Source organism: Stegastes partitus, unplaced genomic scaffold (assembly GCF_000690725.1).
Source record: "Stegastes partitus isolate 25-593 unplaced genomic scaffold, Stegastes_partitus-1.0.2 Scaffold1166, whole genome shotgun sequence".
Taxonomy (NCBI): Eukaryota; Metazoa; Chordata; class Actinopteri; family Pomacentridae; genus Stegastes; species Stegastes partitus.
This window is the reverse complement of record NW_007578897.1, coordinates 47,000-63,821: the sequence shown is the minus strand read 5'-3', so window position 1 is coordinate 63,821 and position 16,822 is coordinate 47,000. Positions and strand designations below refer to the sequence as shown.

Genomic DNA, 16,822 nt, shown 5'->3' with positions numbered 1-16,822 from the left:
TTCTGTCTGTTTGGTAATTGGGTGGTTGGTCCTAACCTCAGCCCAGGTCAGCTGCAGGATTGGTCAGCCAATCATGACACGGACAAAGAAAAACATGAATAAAAACATAAATGTATGCATAAATAAATAAATACATGTAGAAGTGGACGTCTGGAAATGCTGAACTAAATCCAAGACATTCATTTGATTAATTATTAATTTAATTACGTATTTATTTATACATATGTCATTTTTCCTGCTCCATAGGTTTTTGAACAAACAGTAATGAATAAAATGACCAATCAGAACACAGAACAGTCCCGGCCTCTCCTTCTGTGGCCTTTTTCTATAAGTCACTGTTGCAGCTTTTAGATCTAAACATGAATTAAATGAACTGACCTCATACCTCCTCTCTGCTCCAGCTTATGTGATTTTAATATTTAATATTTGACTTTGAATTATTGATACATACAGCTGAGAGCTTCCGACAGATATATATGGTATAAATATCAATAAATTTATGCCCTAATAAATAATTTTTGGTCTTATTGTCCCGAATTTGAGCATGAAGCAGGTGTTATTCTGTGTGCTATTAAAACAAAAGAGAAGCTTTCTGTCTGTCGGCAACAACGATGACTTTCATTATTGATTAATCTGCTGATTCATTGTTTGGCTTGTAAAACATCAGCCAATATTGAACAATGACTCCAGAGTCCAGTGTGACATTTGCGTTCTAGCAAGTCAAGAGTCAACTTATTGATTAGTCACCTGGAAGAAAAATAATCAACAGTGATCCTTTAATTGTTGTTGTAAAGTTGTGTTTTTATTGTAGAACGTTGTACAGTTAGGTTTATGCAATCTGGATTTTTCAGTGGTCAGGGGCAGCAGAGTCATTTTAACAAGTTTTAACCAAGTTACCGTCAAGCAAAAGGTTCAAAGTATTTTCTCCCATCATGCCTTTCTTCTGTCCCACAGATAGCAGAGCTGGTGGTGGACAACAGTCGCTCTGCAGACGGAGAGGTCGAAGGTCTGACGGACGAGTTCACGGAGCTGGAGTTCCTCAGTATGGTCAACGTGGGTCTGAGCTCGCTGGCTAAGCTGCCCTCACTGCCCAAACTACGCAAGGTAAGCAGGCACCTGGCAGGTGTAGTGAGCTGCAGGAGGAAGGAGACCAAGTGTAAAGATGAGCTACTCCAACATATGCAGGAGGATTGAAATATTTCTCTAATGTCCACATGTAGGTTTGCTTTTGGAAAGAAACACTAAAACATCTGTCTTGACGTCTTTGATTTTAGTGTTTTTATGCATAACGCGTCTGACAAAGTTGAAATTTTTATCACAGTGTCTTTGATGTTTACCTGTGAGGAATCGATCACTTCATCATTTCACACTTTTCTGTGTAAACTGGCTCTGAACATGGCTCATGTTGGGTTTGTTCAACTGTTCTTGCTTCTTGGAACTCCTGATATAAAAACACTGAATTTAACATTGTTCTGTTGGACGCTTCAGGTGTTTGTTATGTTGAGAGACAGATTAGAAAAAAATGGATTCATGACAGGATGGAGATTCTCATTTGACTAACAAGTGCAAAAGTAGTTTTTTGATAATGTTGTGATTTTGGAATAAAGAACGCACCGACAGCAGTGCAGCACCTGGACAGGTGTGTTTAGGCAGTGATGTGTCTGCAGGACACCTGTTGGTCCAGCAGGTGTCACCTTTGTGCTTTAGCTCAGACTCAGGTAAGACCTGAAACTGAGATGGCAGCAGGTCAGACGGCTCAGCTCTTTGTCCTGGTGAAATCTTTGACTGTATGAAGGTTTATAATCAATACAAACGCCCAGTAGAGGTCAACCCATGTGGGGTTTTCATCTGATGAAGTTCAACAGTTTCATTTTATTAAAAAAAAAAAAAAAAAACATCACAAAATCGCTCAATTTACCTGAACATTAAGACTATTGTGTCTATATCGTCTCTCCTTTAGTAGTTTTTTTTTGGACACTCAGTTGCCGGTTTATTAGAAACGCTGATCTAAAATAAACGTAGTCTAATGCACCAGTCCTGCAAGTTCAGTTTAACAGCTCCACAGACTACAAGTCAAGAGAGATTGTTCTCTCTTGACTGATCGCACTGCTGTTCTCCCTCCCAACTCCTCTTCTCCTGACTATACTTCTTTCAGTTGTCTTTTTGGTTGTTCTTTCGACTGTTCACGTGGCTGTTTGCCTTCTTTGCTGTTCTTGTGACTGATCTCCTGATTGTTTTATATTGCGACTATTCTCCTGACTGCTCTGCCTGTTCTCCTGACTGATCTCTCTCCACTATTGTCCAAGCGGTTCTGGCTGTTCTCTCGGCCGTTCTCTCAGCTGTTCTGTCAGCTGTTCTCTCGGCCGTTCACTCTGCTGTTTTCTCAGCTGTTCTCTAGAATGTTCTCCTGACTGTTCTCTCTCCTCTAGATTTACCGACTGTTCTCTCTCCTAAAGTTCACCTGACTCCTTGACTTTTGTTTTTTTCCCTGAATGTTCTTTCTCCTGACTGTTCTCTCTTCTAAAGTTCTCATGGCTGTTGTCCCTCCTGGCTGTTGTCCCTCCTGGCTGTTCTCCTGACTGTTCTCTCTCTGCTTCCTCAGTTGGAGCTCAGCGACAACAACCTGTCAGGTTCTCTGGAGACTCTGTCGGAGAAGTGTCCCAACCTGACCTACCTCAACCTGAGCGGGAACAAGATCAAAGAGCTGAGCACCGTGGAGGCTCTGGTCAGAACCTCTCTCATCTCACATTCTGTGTACAGCTGCTAACACGCTAACATGCTAACACGCTGTGTTCTGCTGCAGCAAAACCTGAAGAGCCTGCAGAGTCTGGACCTGTTCAACTGTGAGATCACGTCTCTGGAGGACTACAGGGAGAGCGTGTTCGAGCTGCTGCCTCAGGTCACCTACCTGGACGGCTTCGACCAGGAGGACAACGAGGCGCCCGACTCGGAGGCCGACGATGAAGGTGAGGCTTCGGTTCAAACCTGAGCAAACGGTTCCTCCGTCCTCCGTCTGACGGTGTCTCTGTGTTTCCAGACGAAGACGGCGAAGACGGAGCGGGACCGACCGGAGAGTATGACGACGACGAAGACGAAGAGGAGGATGAGGACGGCTCAGAGGGAGGAGAGGTGGGGCTGAGCTTTCAGGTGAACCGGGGCGATCAGGTGGGCAACTCAGGCTTCAGTCTGTAGGTAGATTCCCATCATGCACCTGTGCTCAGCCAGGCAGAGAACCAGATCCAGACGACGCGCTGTGTCTGACCTTTGAAGGGCCGAATTCTCCCACAATGCACCAGGAAGCATTTAAACTATGATTTTAAAATACTTATTTAGACTTCATGATGAGTTAAAACTTGTCTTGATAAGTAGTTTCCATGGTAACGACAGCAAACAGAAGCAGAGAAGAAGATTCAGTGAATCTTCTAAAACAAATCCGATGGAGTCCAGTTCTCTGGCTGGTCTGAACTGAGCCGTCTGATGGGTTCACCTCAGGTGTGACTGTGGTCTTGACCAGGTTCAGCACCAGAATGGCCGCCTCTGACACAGGACGGAGGTTTTTCTATGCTCTATAAGAGGTTTTACACTTACTTCTCAACTATTTTATCATTTTCTGCAGTTGTTTGGAACATAAGTTCTAATTTTCTTATAGAAACTCAAGCAGAAAAAATGCAGATGTTAATATGAGACTGCAGCCACACGCAGGACAATCATGTGCCATTGATTTTTAATTTCAATGAAGCTTCCTGTATCATTACAGGTTAAATAAAAAAAATAAAAGTAATTTACAGGTGCTTTAAAAAAAAAAAAAAACCTAAATCATGAGGTTTCCAGAAGTTAGCTTTATCTGTAAAATGCATCGTACCTGCTGCTGAACAGCAGCCTGTCAGAGTCGGTCTGATGGCGGTCGGCCTGGTCACAGTGACGTAGAGCTTCATTAGTGTCGTCCATTTAGAAAGTGCGTGTAGCTCACAGCTGCTTTTATTTTGAAAGTGAAGTAAACGTTAAACTCCTCCTCTTCTTTTCTGTCTGTGCTTCATCACAGGACGAGGATGAGGAGGACTATGCAGAGGAGGAGGAGGAAGGTGAGCGCTTGTTTTGATGTTGCAGCTGAAAGTGACACCCAGGTGATTGTGTGCAGCGCTCTGATTGGTCTGTTGTGTCTCTGCAGAGGACGCGGCAGGCGTTCAGGGACAGAAGAGGAAGAGGGACGTGGACGACGAAGGCGAAGATGACGACGACGACGAGGACGACTAGTCCTCCAGCCGAGCGTCGTCTGTGTGTCGTCCTGTCCCGTTTCTGTCCGTCTCAGTCCACCTCCGGACCCGACCTCCGCCAGACAGCAACCACGGCAACCACGGCGCTGCGACCCGAGATAGTTGGTTTCAGTTTGTAATAGAATCACGTGTTTATTTTTAGATGATATATGAGATTTACAGAGAAAGATTTTATCTGAACTCCTCACGTTTCCCTTTAAAACCTGGTTCAGGATCAAAGCTTGTGTCTGCCTCCTCTCCACATCCTGGACTCTGGTCCTCGTCTCAACGTCTCGCTGGACGGCTGAAGTCCGGCCGCAGTTTTCTGGTTCCTGACTGGACTTCGGTGTGATTTCGGCTCCTGCTCGTATGAATCTGTCCTCACAGAAACAGGGTGATTTCTTTCACAGCTTCAGGGACAGCTCTTCTCCTGCTGGCACTAACGGACCTTCTGATGTAGATTTCTGCTTAAGTCCAGTGCAGATTCGAGATCCGTTCGTCCCACAAATTAAAAAAAAAAAATCAGATATGAAAAATGCTGATGCTGGTGCTGCACATGTTGTATTTTATTTAACACGACAACAACACGTGCACGTAAATTTACAAGTAGCTCATCAAACAGAAGACACACAAACTGTTTGTGTGTGAATCACCTCTTGTGCAGCCTGCTCAGTGCAGGGTAGGAAAACTCAAACCCTCTATGACAGCGGCAGCTACAGTTCAGGAACAACTCGGCTCCTGTGCTCAGAAATTATATTTATATTTCCTAAAAACCCAACAGTATTTGAAATCACATTGAAACTTTCGTGTTTCCTTGCAGCACGTGGCTAAAAATAGTTTGTACAGACGCTTTTAAAACAGCGATTATTAAACAGTTATACACTGGTGTTCAGAGAAAATGCATTACCCAGAAATGTCTCAGCAACACCTCCTACTCCCCTCACATTTTGAAGCAAAAAAGCCAAAGTTACCAAACTTAGAATGGCTGCAGCTTCTTAACCGATCTGACTGTTGCATGAAAGAAATCTGCAAAAATTTCTTGTGAAAGCATCAGGAACCCTGGAAAAAGAGGCCTTTGAAGAGAGTAGTAGCCTGAAGTAAAAACATATTTGTCCATATGAATAACTTATTTGCTGAAAGTCACCACTGATGTGATATTACATGATCACCTACGTCTGTTTTGTTCTGATGCAGCCTGTAAGAAATCTCGTCTGACGTTATTGTGATAATAATTAGAGTTTTGAAGGGTGATGCACTTTGTTTGAACATCAGTTTAGTTCATGCTGTGGAGTCAATTTAAAGCTCACAGAGACTCTTTGTCCTGCTCAGGCCCTTCACATTCGCTTTAACCCTCTGAACTCTAAGCAGGTTCTGGGCATTTTTACTCACTGTGGGCTCATTTTTTCAATATTGACAAAAAGAATCTACACACTGTAGATATTTTACTACCTACATTTTTCCTCTCTGCTCTGTGTAAGCACAGCCTGCAGTTCAGCCGAGAAGTCACAGTTGAGTCACTAATGTTCAAACGGTTACCTGGTTGGATAAAAATGGTTTGTTTTTGGCAACAATTTTTAACTGAGATTTGTAGAATAATCGTGATTTTAAGCTTTGATTTGGTCAAGTTTTCTGACTGAGCAGCACATCACAGATGAGTGCTTCAGTGACTGTCAGACAGGTGAAAATCTGTTTTGTTTTTACGGTTTTTAGCTGATAATTTGTGTCATTTTGGTTTTTTAATTCTTTTTTTTAAGACAACATGCCTTTAAACCCGCCGGCGGGTTTTTGGGGTTCAGAGGGTTAAACAACAGAGAGCTGTAATTACATGTGTCCATCAAAACAATACGAAAGTGACAATCTTCAAAGCTTCATGCAGCCGTGCAGTCAGTGGCAGCGCTACCTGGGACTACGCGTGTCTCGTAGTCTGCACTGGGCTTTATTCGTTTGCTTCCTGCGAGCTGGAACTGTCTGAAAACCATCAGTGTCACGTGCTATTATTACACCAAGTGTGCAGCCGTCCCCCAAACATGGAGTTTCACCCGCAGTAGAAACGTCTCCTCTGGACCTCCTTTTTCCTTCCAGGTTTTTATTGTTCGGCATCAGAGACGGTTCTGCAGGAACAGGACGTGAACGCGTTCTCAGGAGCCTCAGACAGGACAGACCATCCACACTGAATCTGATCCTCAACTTTAAAACAGACCAGAGAACAAGAAGCCGCTTCGTCTTGCAGCCATATCAGTCTGAGCGGAGCGGAGAGGAGAGCGCCCCCTTCAGGACCGCACAGCCAGTCAGGGATGTTCACTCGGCCCCGTCACAGTTAGAGATATGCAGACCTGCTGTAGCTCAGGTCCACATAGGAGATCCTAGTGATGATCATATTCCCAGTGTGTGTTTGATTTGTTGTAGGGGGGAGATAGGGGGGGCGGGTGGGAGGAATATTTAGTTCTGATGTGTTTTTCTTTTTGTGTTATTGATCAGCAGCTGTTGATGTTTTTAGTTTGATGTAAAACCGAGCGGCTCGTCCTCAAACTGCCCATCCCTGCGTGATGATTACACCGCCGCCGTGTCGCGCTTCAGGCTCCGCCTCCAACAAAACGACCTCACCTTTGACCTAAACCCACTGGAGATGTTTCACGTATGGTGCGTTCAGGTGTTCTCCGTCACAGTCAGAAAACAAACGAGTATTAAGAAATCTTCCCCAAACAGCTGCTTTTGAATTGATCCAACTTTATTTATACTGAACCAGCTGTACAGTCAGATGCTTGCTGAAGCACCAACACCTGAAAACAAACACCTCAGATGGTCCCACCTATTTCTGACTTTACGTGCTCGTCTTAATGCATTATTTGTGTGTGCAGTGCATCCTGGGATTTTGAGTACGGAAGTCTTCAGACTAACAGGCTGCTTTTCATGATGCTAACTTCTGCTTTCTCTCTCCTTCTGGAAATCGTTCCCCCTCCGCCATCATGGAGGATTTTCCAGTTACTTTAACGCACCTCGAGGGGACGAGGAGGCTTCAGGAGGAGCTCAGAGATGAAACTCATTTCTCATTTGGCAGCTTCGGCTCGTCCGTCCTTGCATCACTTCTTTACATCTCAGCTCCTCTTATCATCATGAAAAGCAGCTCCACAGCAGCGTTTTTCTTTGTAGGAGGCGGAGCCTGAACTGGACACACCTGTCACATCTGATTCAGGTGTCGCTGCTCTCTGCAGCTTTTAACTCTACTTCCTCTGGCTGTGTTAACAAGGACCAAACCCGACCCGGCAGGAAGTAAACGAATCATTCAGATATTTAAATTCTTTATGAGCACAGACACAGAATGATCATGAGTCCATCAGCAATCTGAAGATATATTCATCTGTTCGTTTGTGTCCTGACGCGCTCCGTTTGGTCATAATGAAGCAGCTGCTCTGACTTTTAACTAACTGCTGTAAACTTTGAGCTTTTCTCGTTTTGCACTCCTAAAAACAACACGACTGTTTAAAAGCACCTACTTTCATTGTGCGATAGCTCACCGACTTCAGAGACTTTTTTTTGAGGTCAGCAATTCTAATCCAGTACTATTTTTAGAAGATTCACCAAATATCTTGTCGCGACTCGCTAGCTGTCCCTCCTCTGTGCACTGAAAATAAAATCCATGTGTAGGCAAGATGCGAGAAATGTCCTTGAAGCAGGCGAGTTATTTATACACAATTCCATCATATCACGTTACCAACAGCTGCCAAAATTCACTCTGAGGCTTGTCGTCATTTTAACACGTTTTTCTAAATTCAGGTAAACTTTTAACAAACTTGATTTAAATGTACGAACGTGTAAATCAGGCAACACAACAAGGACTCCCAGCCCAGAGGTTGGAGAATTCTATCCACCGTATGTTTTCAGGAACTCAGAGGTTTGATGTCTAGCTGCATGTAAAGCTGAAATGATTAAAGAATTAGTCAGTGAGCAGAAAAACATTTGTTCAGCTGCAACATAAAGGCTGATTTGACTGAAGAAAACATCAGCGTTTAATAAACTGAAGTCCACCAACGTGAACTCTGGAATACTGAAAAATCATTTCCAAAGGCCAGTGAAAAAGAGACGAAATGATCGACCAGTTCACTGAAAACTTACTTGGCAGATTAAATTAAAATGATCTCCATGTTTTTATATGGGTGGGAAGCCAGTGAGGGATCGTATCCAGGTGAACAGTTAAGTCACAAGTGTTGACACGAACCACAGAAACAATGAGTTTAAAAAAAAACTGGTGTGTTAAACTGCTGTGTTGTTTTAAGAGTGTAAAAGTCGAAGGTCACGTCTGTCGGACCTGCTGAGGTCAGGGTCGACTCCGGTTTTTAAGGCAATATTGTAAATAGACTCTGGGCTCAGCTTCAGGTTGGTTTTTATTTTTTAAAGATGTTTGTTTCCTGCAGCGAGGTGGTAGTTGACCCCGTCTCCGACCTCTGACCCCGGCTCCTCCGTCAGCTGTTACTCCCCCTCCGTCATCCCGTCTGTGGGGAAAAAAACTGTGTTTGACTTTTTGTGGTGTAACAAAAACATGTCGAGGGTTTTGAATAAAAAACACAAAAGGAAAACCACAGTTTGATGATGATCTGGTCTCTTCACCGTCACGTGTAACCCTGCGGGCTCTCAGGATCTGTGTTCAACTCGCCGTCCTTTGTTTTTCTGCTCTGAAATACATTAACTCAAGTCTTCATTTCCCAGAATGCCCTGCATGTTGTCTTTACAGCCAGAGAATGAGTCAAAGCTCCACTGACCCTCAAACTATATTTAACTGAAACACAACTGTGAGCTCAACCTGGACAAGACGAGGATCAGGGCTCGACAGCGTCTTCTGAGCGTTCCCTTCACATCGTCTGACAGGAAGCACCTGAACACTCGAGCCAGCGACCCGCCGAACGTCGATGTACGTGAGTTTCTGTTTCAGCAGCTCATCATTACTGATTACAATTTATTGATTACAGAACAGGACAAAACGCAGAAAAAAACAATTTAATGGAAAAAGAAAATACAATAAAAATGCTAAATGTTAGAAAAAAATTTAGTAAACAGTAAACAATGAAATGATGTATGAATAAAAAAATAAATAGGTGTAATTTGAGCAAATGTATAAATAAAAGGAGATAAAAATGTTAGCGGATTTAAAAAAAAAAATCTTAATATAAATAAAAAGATAAAATGCTAGCAGAAAAAAAGGTGATTGTAGAAAATAATGAAAACTAGCTAAATGAAATGAAAAAAGAAAAATACTTTATTTATCCCAGAAGGGAAATTCAATTAAATAAATATATATAATAATAATAAATATATATAATATAATAATAATAATAATAAATCAATTCAACTAAATAAAACTAGTTCACAGAAAAATTCCAATAAAAGTAAAATGTCAAAATAATAACGAATTAATTTTTGTGAAAATCTATAAATATACATAGATAAAGTTTAAATAAAATAGAAAAATTAGTAAATATTTAAATAAATAGACCACATGTTGCCCCCCCAAAAAATAATTGAAAAATAACATAAAATATTAATAGGCGGGGAGAAAACACATGTAAATACAGTATTTATGCAAAAGTTTGAAACCTGTATATATAATATGTGAAATAGAAGCAAACTGGATTAACACAAGATAAATAAAATCATACCAGAAAGTTAGTTTACTTAAACCCCCCAAAAAATCTAGATACTGAAAAAGTGTTCAAGTATAAGTTTGATAAGTTTCTCTGAAAACGTTGATAAAATATTTGCACGTCATTTATGAAAGTAGAACAGCTCAGTCCCTCTGACTGAGAGTTAACTGAAAACAACTGACTGTGTAAAGGTACCCTGAAGGCAACATGAGTTCCAGTTCAGCCTGTAAACAAACAAACACTGGATCAGCTGATAAACATCAATGAAACAGGAGAGAGGAGGAGACAGCAGAGGTCAGCAGGGGAAAATGTAGAGAAAGAAAAAGATGGCGATGAGAGAGGAGTGTGTCAGAGGTCTGACTGAATATTGATCAGCTGTCAGACGATGAGCTGTGTGTCTGGTGTTCGTCCTGCAGGGGGCGCCGTCGTCCTCTAGTCTTCACTCTTCCTCTCCACGTATTTAAAGAATGTATTTAAGCAGGGCTCTGAATTAAAGGACAGTCCCAGTATTTAATGTGTGTTGGTGCTTTAAGTCAACACTCAGCTTTATTTTAACTTCATGGCTCCTCTTTCCTTTCCTTCCTCCTCATCTCCTTCACTGCTTCCTTATGCAGTCTGTGTTTGACTGTTTCTTCTGCAGAATTCACACCAACATCTTAGCAGACAGTTTGTTCTTCTGTCTTTGTTTTAGATCTAAAGAATTTAACATCAGTTGTGACTTTAGGTTTGATCTTAGATTCACTGTGTTCTAACGAAGGCCTCTGAAATACAATTTGGTGAAACTGCAAAAACTCACGTAATCAACCCTCCATACTCCAAGCAGTTTCTACAGGAATTTTTTTGCACATTCTTACTCACTATGGGTTCGTTTTTCACTGCAATATAAAGTCCTGCACCTCTATGGAAACAGAACAGCCATAGCTGGAAGTAGAGAGAACTCAGAAATGTCTTCTGTGCAGTGTGACACATTTATAATGTCATAGATCATAAAAACAAGAGCTGAATTTCTTTGATTACTTCCCAAAAATGGGGGGAAAATTGAATCAATATGCACAACATATTTCCAGGTGACACCAACACAGGAAAATAATAGCAGCTATTTTCCTATTCTTATCTTAAATTTGTGTCCATACGTGTCTCCTCTCTGCTCTGTGTGAAACAGTTCAGCCAAAGAATCCTGAATATTTGTCACATGACTGTTGGTGGCAGATGAGTCTGAGTCATGACTTTATAGTTCTATCAAGCAGCGCAGAATATTTAGGTTTTTTTTTTTTAGCAAATCTGGTTCGGGGAAATGGTTTGTTTTTGATTGTTTAAAAAAGAAAAAGAATCATGCAGGATAAAGGATTTTGATGAAATCTCAGTTTAAGCTTCCTGTCCTAAGAGAAAGTTAAAAAGGCAACAGTTTGGTCCATTTAATAAATGGTGTGATTGGTCTGAGTTTTCAGGTTCAGATGGTTCATCCTTGTTACTGTCACATTAATTATAACAAGAGACACTTCAATGACACCAAAATGTAGCCGTAAGCAGCTTGAAGGACATTTTTATAACTTCTACGACAAACACAGTTTTCATTTATTATCACTTTATGCAGCAGCAGGAGTCAAACAACTCATTAACAAATCTGCTCACAGCTGCATTAGAAACCACTTAGTTCACGTTTCAGGCTGATTAGAGTTGAATAATGTATTCATAATATTTAATTTATGATGATAAATTAACATTCTGTGTTCGCTCCTGCAAGGAGACAAGTGAGTAAGGAAAGGAGACGAGGAGGTTGCCCCCTGACCTCTGACACCTCCTTGTCTTTGTGACATTAAAACAGATCAAACTGTTAAATTGTCCTTTAATGGAGGCAACAGCTGTGGCCTCTCCCCTCGGCCTCCCCTCGGCCTCCCCTCAGCCTCCCCCGGGAGCCTCCTGTCTGAACTCCTCCCAGGAGAAAACACTTCAAACTGTCAGTCACAGGCTGCAGCTGCTCCTATTGGTCACCGAGGGTCACGTGATCGCCGGAGACTCGTCATTAAGACGATGTTTAATGACGCGCTGGACTCTGACTTATGCTGCAGCTCTGATCTACGTTTACATCCAGTTGCTGCATGAAAAGCACAAGGTCAGCCATGATGACATCAGAGCTGCAGCGGCAACAATCAATCAGCCGATCGATTCAGGCGGACGTGATGTCGCGCTGCTGTGAGCCATCAGTTATCAGAGGGCTGCTGATTGATTTCCTGAAGAGAACCAGTCAGACGCCGAGTCCAACAGCCAATCAGAGGAGGTCATAAAGTGAGGTGGTGAAGGACGGCAGGGGTTAGATGTTGGTTAGGGGCTCCCAAGTCAACGTGTTCACTTCAACCCTCCACATGTAAAAGGCATGTTTCCCTTAAAAACTGTCAAAAAACAGTGAAAATAGAATCAAAGGATTTAGATTTGAAACTGCTCATCTGTGACGTGTCGTTCTGCCAGAAAACTGAACCAAATAAAAGCTTAAAATACTTTTATTCTACATGACTTTTTAAAAAGTTTGCCCCAAAAAATTGTTTGCTCTGATCGTATTCTACAAAATAAAATAAAATAAAATAAAATATCATACTTCTCGGCACAACCTTAAAGCCGTTCATGACTCAGCTGCAGCAAACAGTCACTCAAAAAACATTTCAGTTGAACTGCAAACAGTGTTCACACAGAGCAGAGAGGAGACACGTATGGAAGCAAGTTAAAAATATAAATAGTAAAATATCTCCAGTATTTCGAGCCACCTTTTCTTTTCCCAGTGCTGGTAACTTGTTTGGACACTTGCACGTTTTTTGTTTTTTTCTCAAGAATTTTCTCTCTTTTTTTCTCCAATTTCTGGCATTATTATAACTGTGTCATACTGCACAGACACATTTTTAAATTCTCTCTCCTTCTAGTCACAGTTGTTCTGTTTCCATAGAGATGCAGGACTTTTATGTTGCAGTGAAAAATGAGCCCACAGTGAGTAAAAATGTGACAGCAGCAAAAACACTTAGAAACCGCAGATGAACAACCCTTTTTATTGTGACTCCTATTGTCGCCCTGTGGAGCAGATTTACTGCCCTGAAGCTGCTCCACGGACTCTCAGCTCATCGTAGAAAGGTCACGTGACCTCACCTTTACTGGGAGCTCTGGGAGGCTGCGGAGGTCAGAGGGCAGGGAGGGCTCCTTTAAAACCAGTTTATGGTTGTGTTGGTCACAGACTTGCGATTCAGTTGTAACCGAAAAAGCACTGCAGTCGATTTAAAAATACCAGCCTACGTGTCTAATTGAGTTTTGTTGATGTGTGTGTGTTGTATGTGTGTTAATGTGTTGTATGTGTGTTAACGTGTTGTATGTGTGTGTGTGTGTGTGTGTGTGTGTGTGTGTGTTAGCATGCTGTCGTCTCGTGTTTTAGCTCCTCTAAAATATTTAAGCCCTCCGACCTAAAAGCCTTTTGGTCGTCATGTTATTTTTATAAGACACAGATATACACACGTGCACACACACACACACACACACACACACACACACACACACATTAAAACACACTCTTAATAACACACTGATGATCAGCAGGACGGGTCAGTGACATCACTCTGACCTCACGGCTGCAGCTGATTTGATGATGTCATGTAGTCGCCTTCATCCTTTGCTTTCTGTGTGTGTGCGTGTGTGTGTGTGTGCGCGCGAGATGATAATAAACATGAAGTATTTTTAGTTCTGTTGCTACGACAAACTGCTACTGAACCTCCTCCTCTTCGTCCTGATGATGGTGCTAAGGTCTCGCCTGCCAGTCGATGTGCAGGGTGTGCAGGCTCCACAGGATCAGATCCGAGGACACCTGGAGGACACCTGATGACCTGCAGCTGCCTCTCAGAGCAGTGAGGTGAGTCAGCAGATGGTCAGCCAGCTTTTCCAGTGAGTCCGTAAACCGTATACATGAGAAAAAGTCTTAAATTAAGGCCCAGTTTATCCCTAATATCATATCATACAATGATAGAGCATTAGAGGGAGGCGCCACACGAAGTATAACCCAGAAAGTCCTAAACACAAAAGCAGTTTAACCCTCTGAAGCCCAAAACCCACCAGGAGGTTTGAAAGTCGCCAAAGCTGAAAGAATAGTCGGATTCCAACTTTCCAGCAGTCCTTGAACTACTCATCAGTGGTGATGCTGTTTTGTCAGAAAACCAAATCTAAGCCTAAAAGCCTCATATTTGATCAAAAATATAATTTATTCTACATGTTCCATCCATCCGTTATCTATACACCGCTTCATCCTCACCAGGGTGACAGGGGGGCTGGAGTCTATCCCAGCTGACTCAGGGTGAAGGCAGGGGACACCCTGGACAGGTCACCAGTCTATCACAGGGCTACACTTAGAGACAGACAACCAAGCACACTCACATTCACACCTACAGACAATTTAGAATCACCAATTAACCTCAACATGTTTTTACCTTGTGGGAGGAAGCCGGAGAACCCGGAGAGAACCCACACTGCACGGGGAGAACATGCAAACTCCACGCAGAAAGATCCCGGGTGTCCTCACCGGGACGCGAACCGGCGACCTTCTAGCTGTGGGGCGACAGTGCTAACCAACTGCGTGGGTTAGCACTACATGTTCCATTTTTAAAAAAATAATAAAAGCCTAAACTAACGATTTGCTGTAAGTAGATTTATAAAACAAACAAACCAAAGAAAGACTTTTGTGTTGCTTGAGGTAAATGTAAAGCCGCAACCAACAGTTCTTGGACTTTTCAGCTGAACTGCAAGCAGTGTTTACACAGAGCAGAGAGGAGACTAAATGAGAATCTAACCAGTAAAACATCTGTAGAGTCACTATTTATTCCAGTGCTGGTTGCAGCTGTGGACACTGGGAGAAATGTTGCACATGTAGATTCCATTTAAAAAATCAAAATAAAAATTGCAAAATAAATAATCAAAGAAATTCAACTTTTGTTTTATCTCAATATTTTTTTTAAATGATTATTTATGGCTTTATAACTGTGTTACACTGCACAGAAGACATTTCTGAGTTCTCTCTCCTGGTTGTTCTTTTTCCATAGAGGTGCAGGATTTTTTGTTGCAGTGAAAAATGAGCCCACAGTGAATAAAAAGGAGCAAAAACTGAAACTTCTTGAAGTTCTGCGGGTTAAAAAAAACGGTGCAACTCTCAACACAACTTGTGTTTTGAGACATTATTTTCTGACATGTTTAGAAATGACACACAGACTTTAAAATGTCATGAAACAGAGAAAATTTAGGTTCACTGGGAGACAGAAACAGAGATGCTGAAACCAGAGAACTGGATGTTTTTGTGTATCTCTGTGTTTTTTTTTTCATCATAATTAAAAATCCGGGGCCCCCAGCGGCAAACGTTTGGTCCGGGGGCCCTGCAGGTCGTGAATCTGGCCCTGAGGTTTAGGTGTGTAAGTGTGTGTGAGCTTTAACTGGGTTATTTACTGAGACAGAAACAGTGGAGCTGATTCGTGTTCACATCAGAGTCCAGTAAATTATTTACACCGATTCTCTCTCTCTGTGTCATCATGCTCGCTCGGCCGCCGTCTGATGCTTCTGGTTTGGTTCTTCTGCGTGTGCGGTGGGGGGGAGGGGGGTTATTACATGTTTTATTAACACACACATGAACATGAACACACGCTCAGAGGCCCGGTGTACCAGGTCAGTGTTACAGTTTGTACTGTTGGAGCAGGAGGGATTACAGAGGAGGAGGGGGAGGGGATCATTGTGACTCAGAGCCCTGCAGCGTCTGTTCAAAGCCTCGACCTCGTTTATTCCTCACAAACTATCCTGCTTCCTCGTTTCCTTTCCTCATTACGCTCCTCTTTCCCCCACTTTGTTCCTTCTCCCCCGTCCCTCCTCACTTCTGAATTAATTTCCTGACGTTTTAAAGAACAAACTGTGATGCCGCCGGCCAGATTTCACGTTAATGGCGATGATACCTGCCGTGTTAGGACAGTGTGGCTATAGTAGCTAATGTTAACCCTTGTTTGGATACCTGCCGTGTTAGCACAGAGGTCAAAAAGTTATGACATTGTGCTTATAAAAATCAAAATCTGTGCCTTATTAACATTGGCCTTTAAAAGTAGTCTACTTAGGCAGCACTCCCACCGCTCCTCGTGATCCTGCAACACTTGCACGTAAGGATGTCTTGAGCAAGTTTTGTTTGTTGTCAAATTATATTTAATGTCTGCTGATAACAGTTGCCAGTATTGTAGATAAACTGTAGTATTTGGTTGTGCCTCTGTTCAATACTGTAGTGACCAGGGAAGGCAAGCAGTTCCGTATTTGCACAGTAGGAACACTGTGACGGTTTATCAGGTAGTTTACAGAAGCTAACGTTACCCTGCATTTGTATACCTGTTAGTATAGTGTCGATCAAAGAGTTACGACACTGTGCCTATTAAATTCAAAACCTGTGCCTCGTTTAAATTTGGCCACTATCGCCGTCAAAGCAGTCTCCTTTAGCAGCGCTACCAGTGCTCCTGTAACAAGGGACGTCCTAATCAGGAGGAGTCATTTATCGTTAAGTAGATTTGCTGTAGTACCATGTTGCGCCACCAGGTGGAGCCTCTAACTGTTTCATACTGTCACAACTAGAGAAGGTGGTCACTGGAACCATAGATATGTATAATAAAGTCTAGATGTCTTAAGGCGACGTTTCGAACAGGATCACCGGCGGCCATCTTGATACGGGGAAGCTCTCTGGTGGAACCTGTGGTACGTGAAAGAAGGTGAGTGATCTGCACAAACGTAAGTACTCTTATCTCGCTGAAATCTTGACGGATTTACAAACGGTTTGGTTTCTTGCAATCGTTGTTAGCGTGGCGACAATTCAAATTACAAAAATACAAATAAAATACAAAATAATTAAAATACAAATTGTTGCTGGCTGTGAGAGCGTAACATAATTATCCA

At 42.3% G+C, this 16,822-nt stretch overlaps 1 protein-coding gene across 3 annotated transcripts in view; it reads left to right on the top strand.

The window, feature by feature from the left end:
* Nucleotides 1-8,486, top strand: part of anp32e (acidic (leucine-rich) nuclear phosphoprotein 32 family, member E) — an 11,385-nt gene extending 2,899 nt beyond the window's left edge. The window contains exons 2-7 of one of the 3 annotated variants that reach the window (XM_008296917.1): nucleotides 955-1,104; nucleotides 2,603-2,725; nucleotides 2,804-2,966; nucleotides 3,038-3,129; nucleotides 4,043-4,082; nucleotides 4,169-8,486. In XM_008296917.1, the coding sequence (XP_008295139.1) occupies nucleotides 955-1,104; nucleotides 2,603-2,725; nucleotides 2,804-2,966; nucleotides 3,038-3,129; nucleotides 4,043-4,082; nucleotides 4,169-4,254 (654 nt within the window). In that variant the 3' untranslated portion in view covers nucleotides 4,255-8,486. Of the gene's footprint in view, nucleotides 1-954; nucleotides 1,105-2,602; nucleotides 2,726-2,803; nucleotides 2,967-3,037; nucleotides 3,166-4,042; nucleotides 4,083-4,168 lie in introns of all 3 variants that reach the window. The other 2 variants (XM_008296916.1, XM_008296915.1) reach the window with 2 other exon arrangements.
* The last annotated feature ends 8,336 nt before the right edge of the window (nucleotides 8,487-16,822 follow it).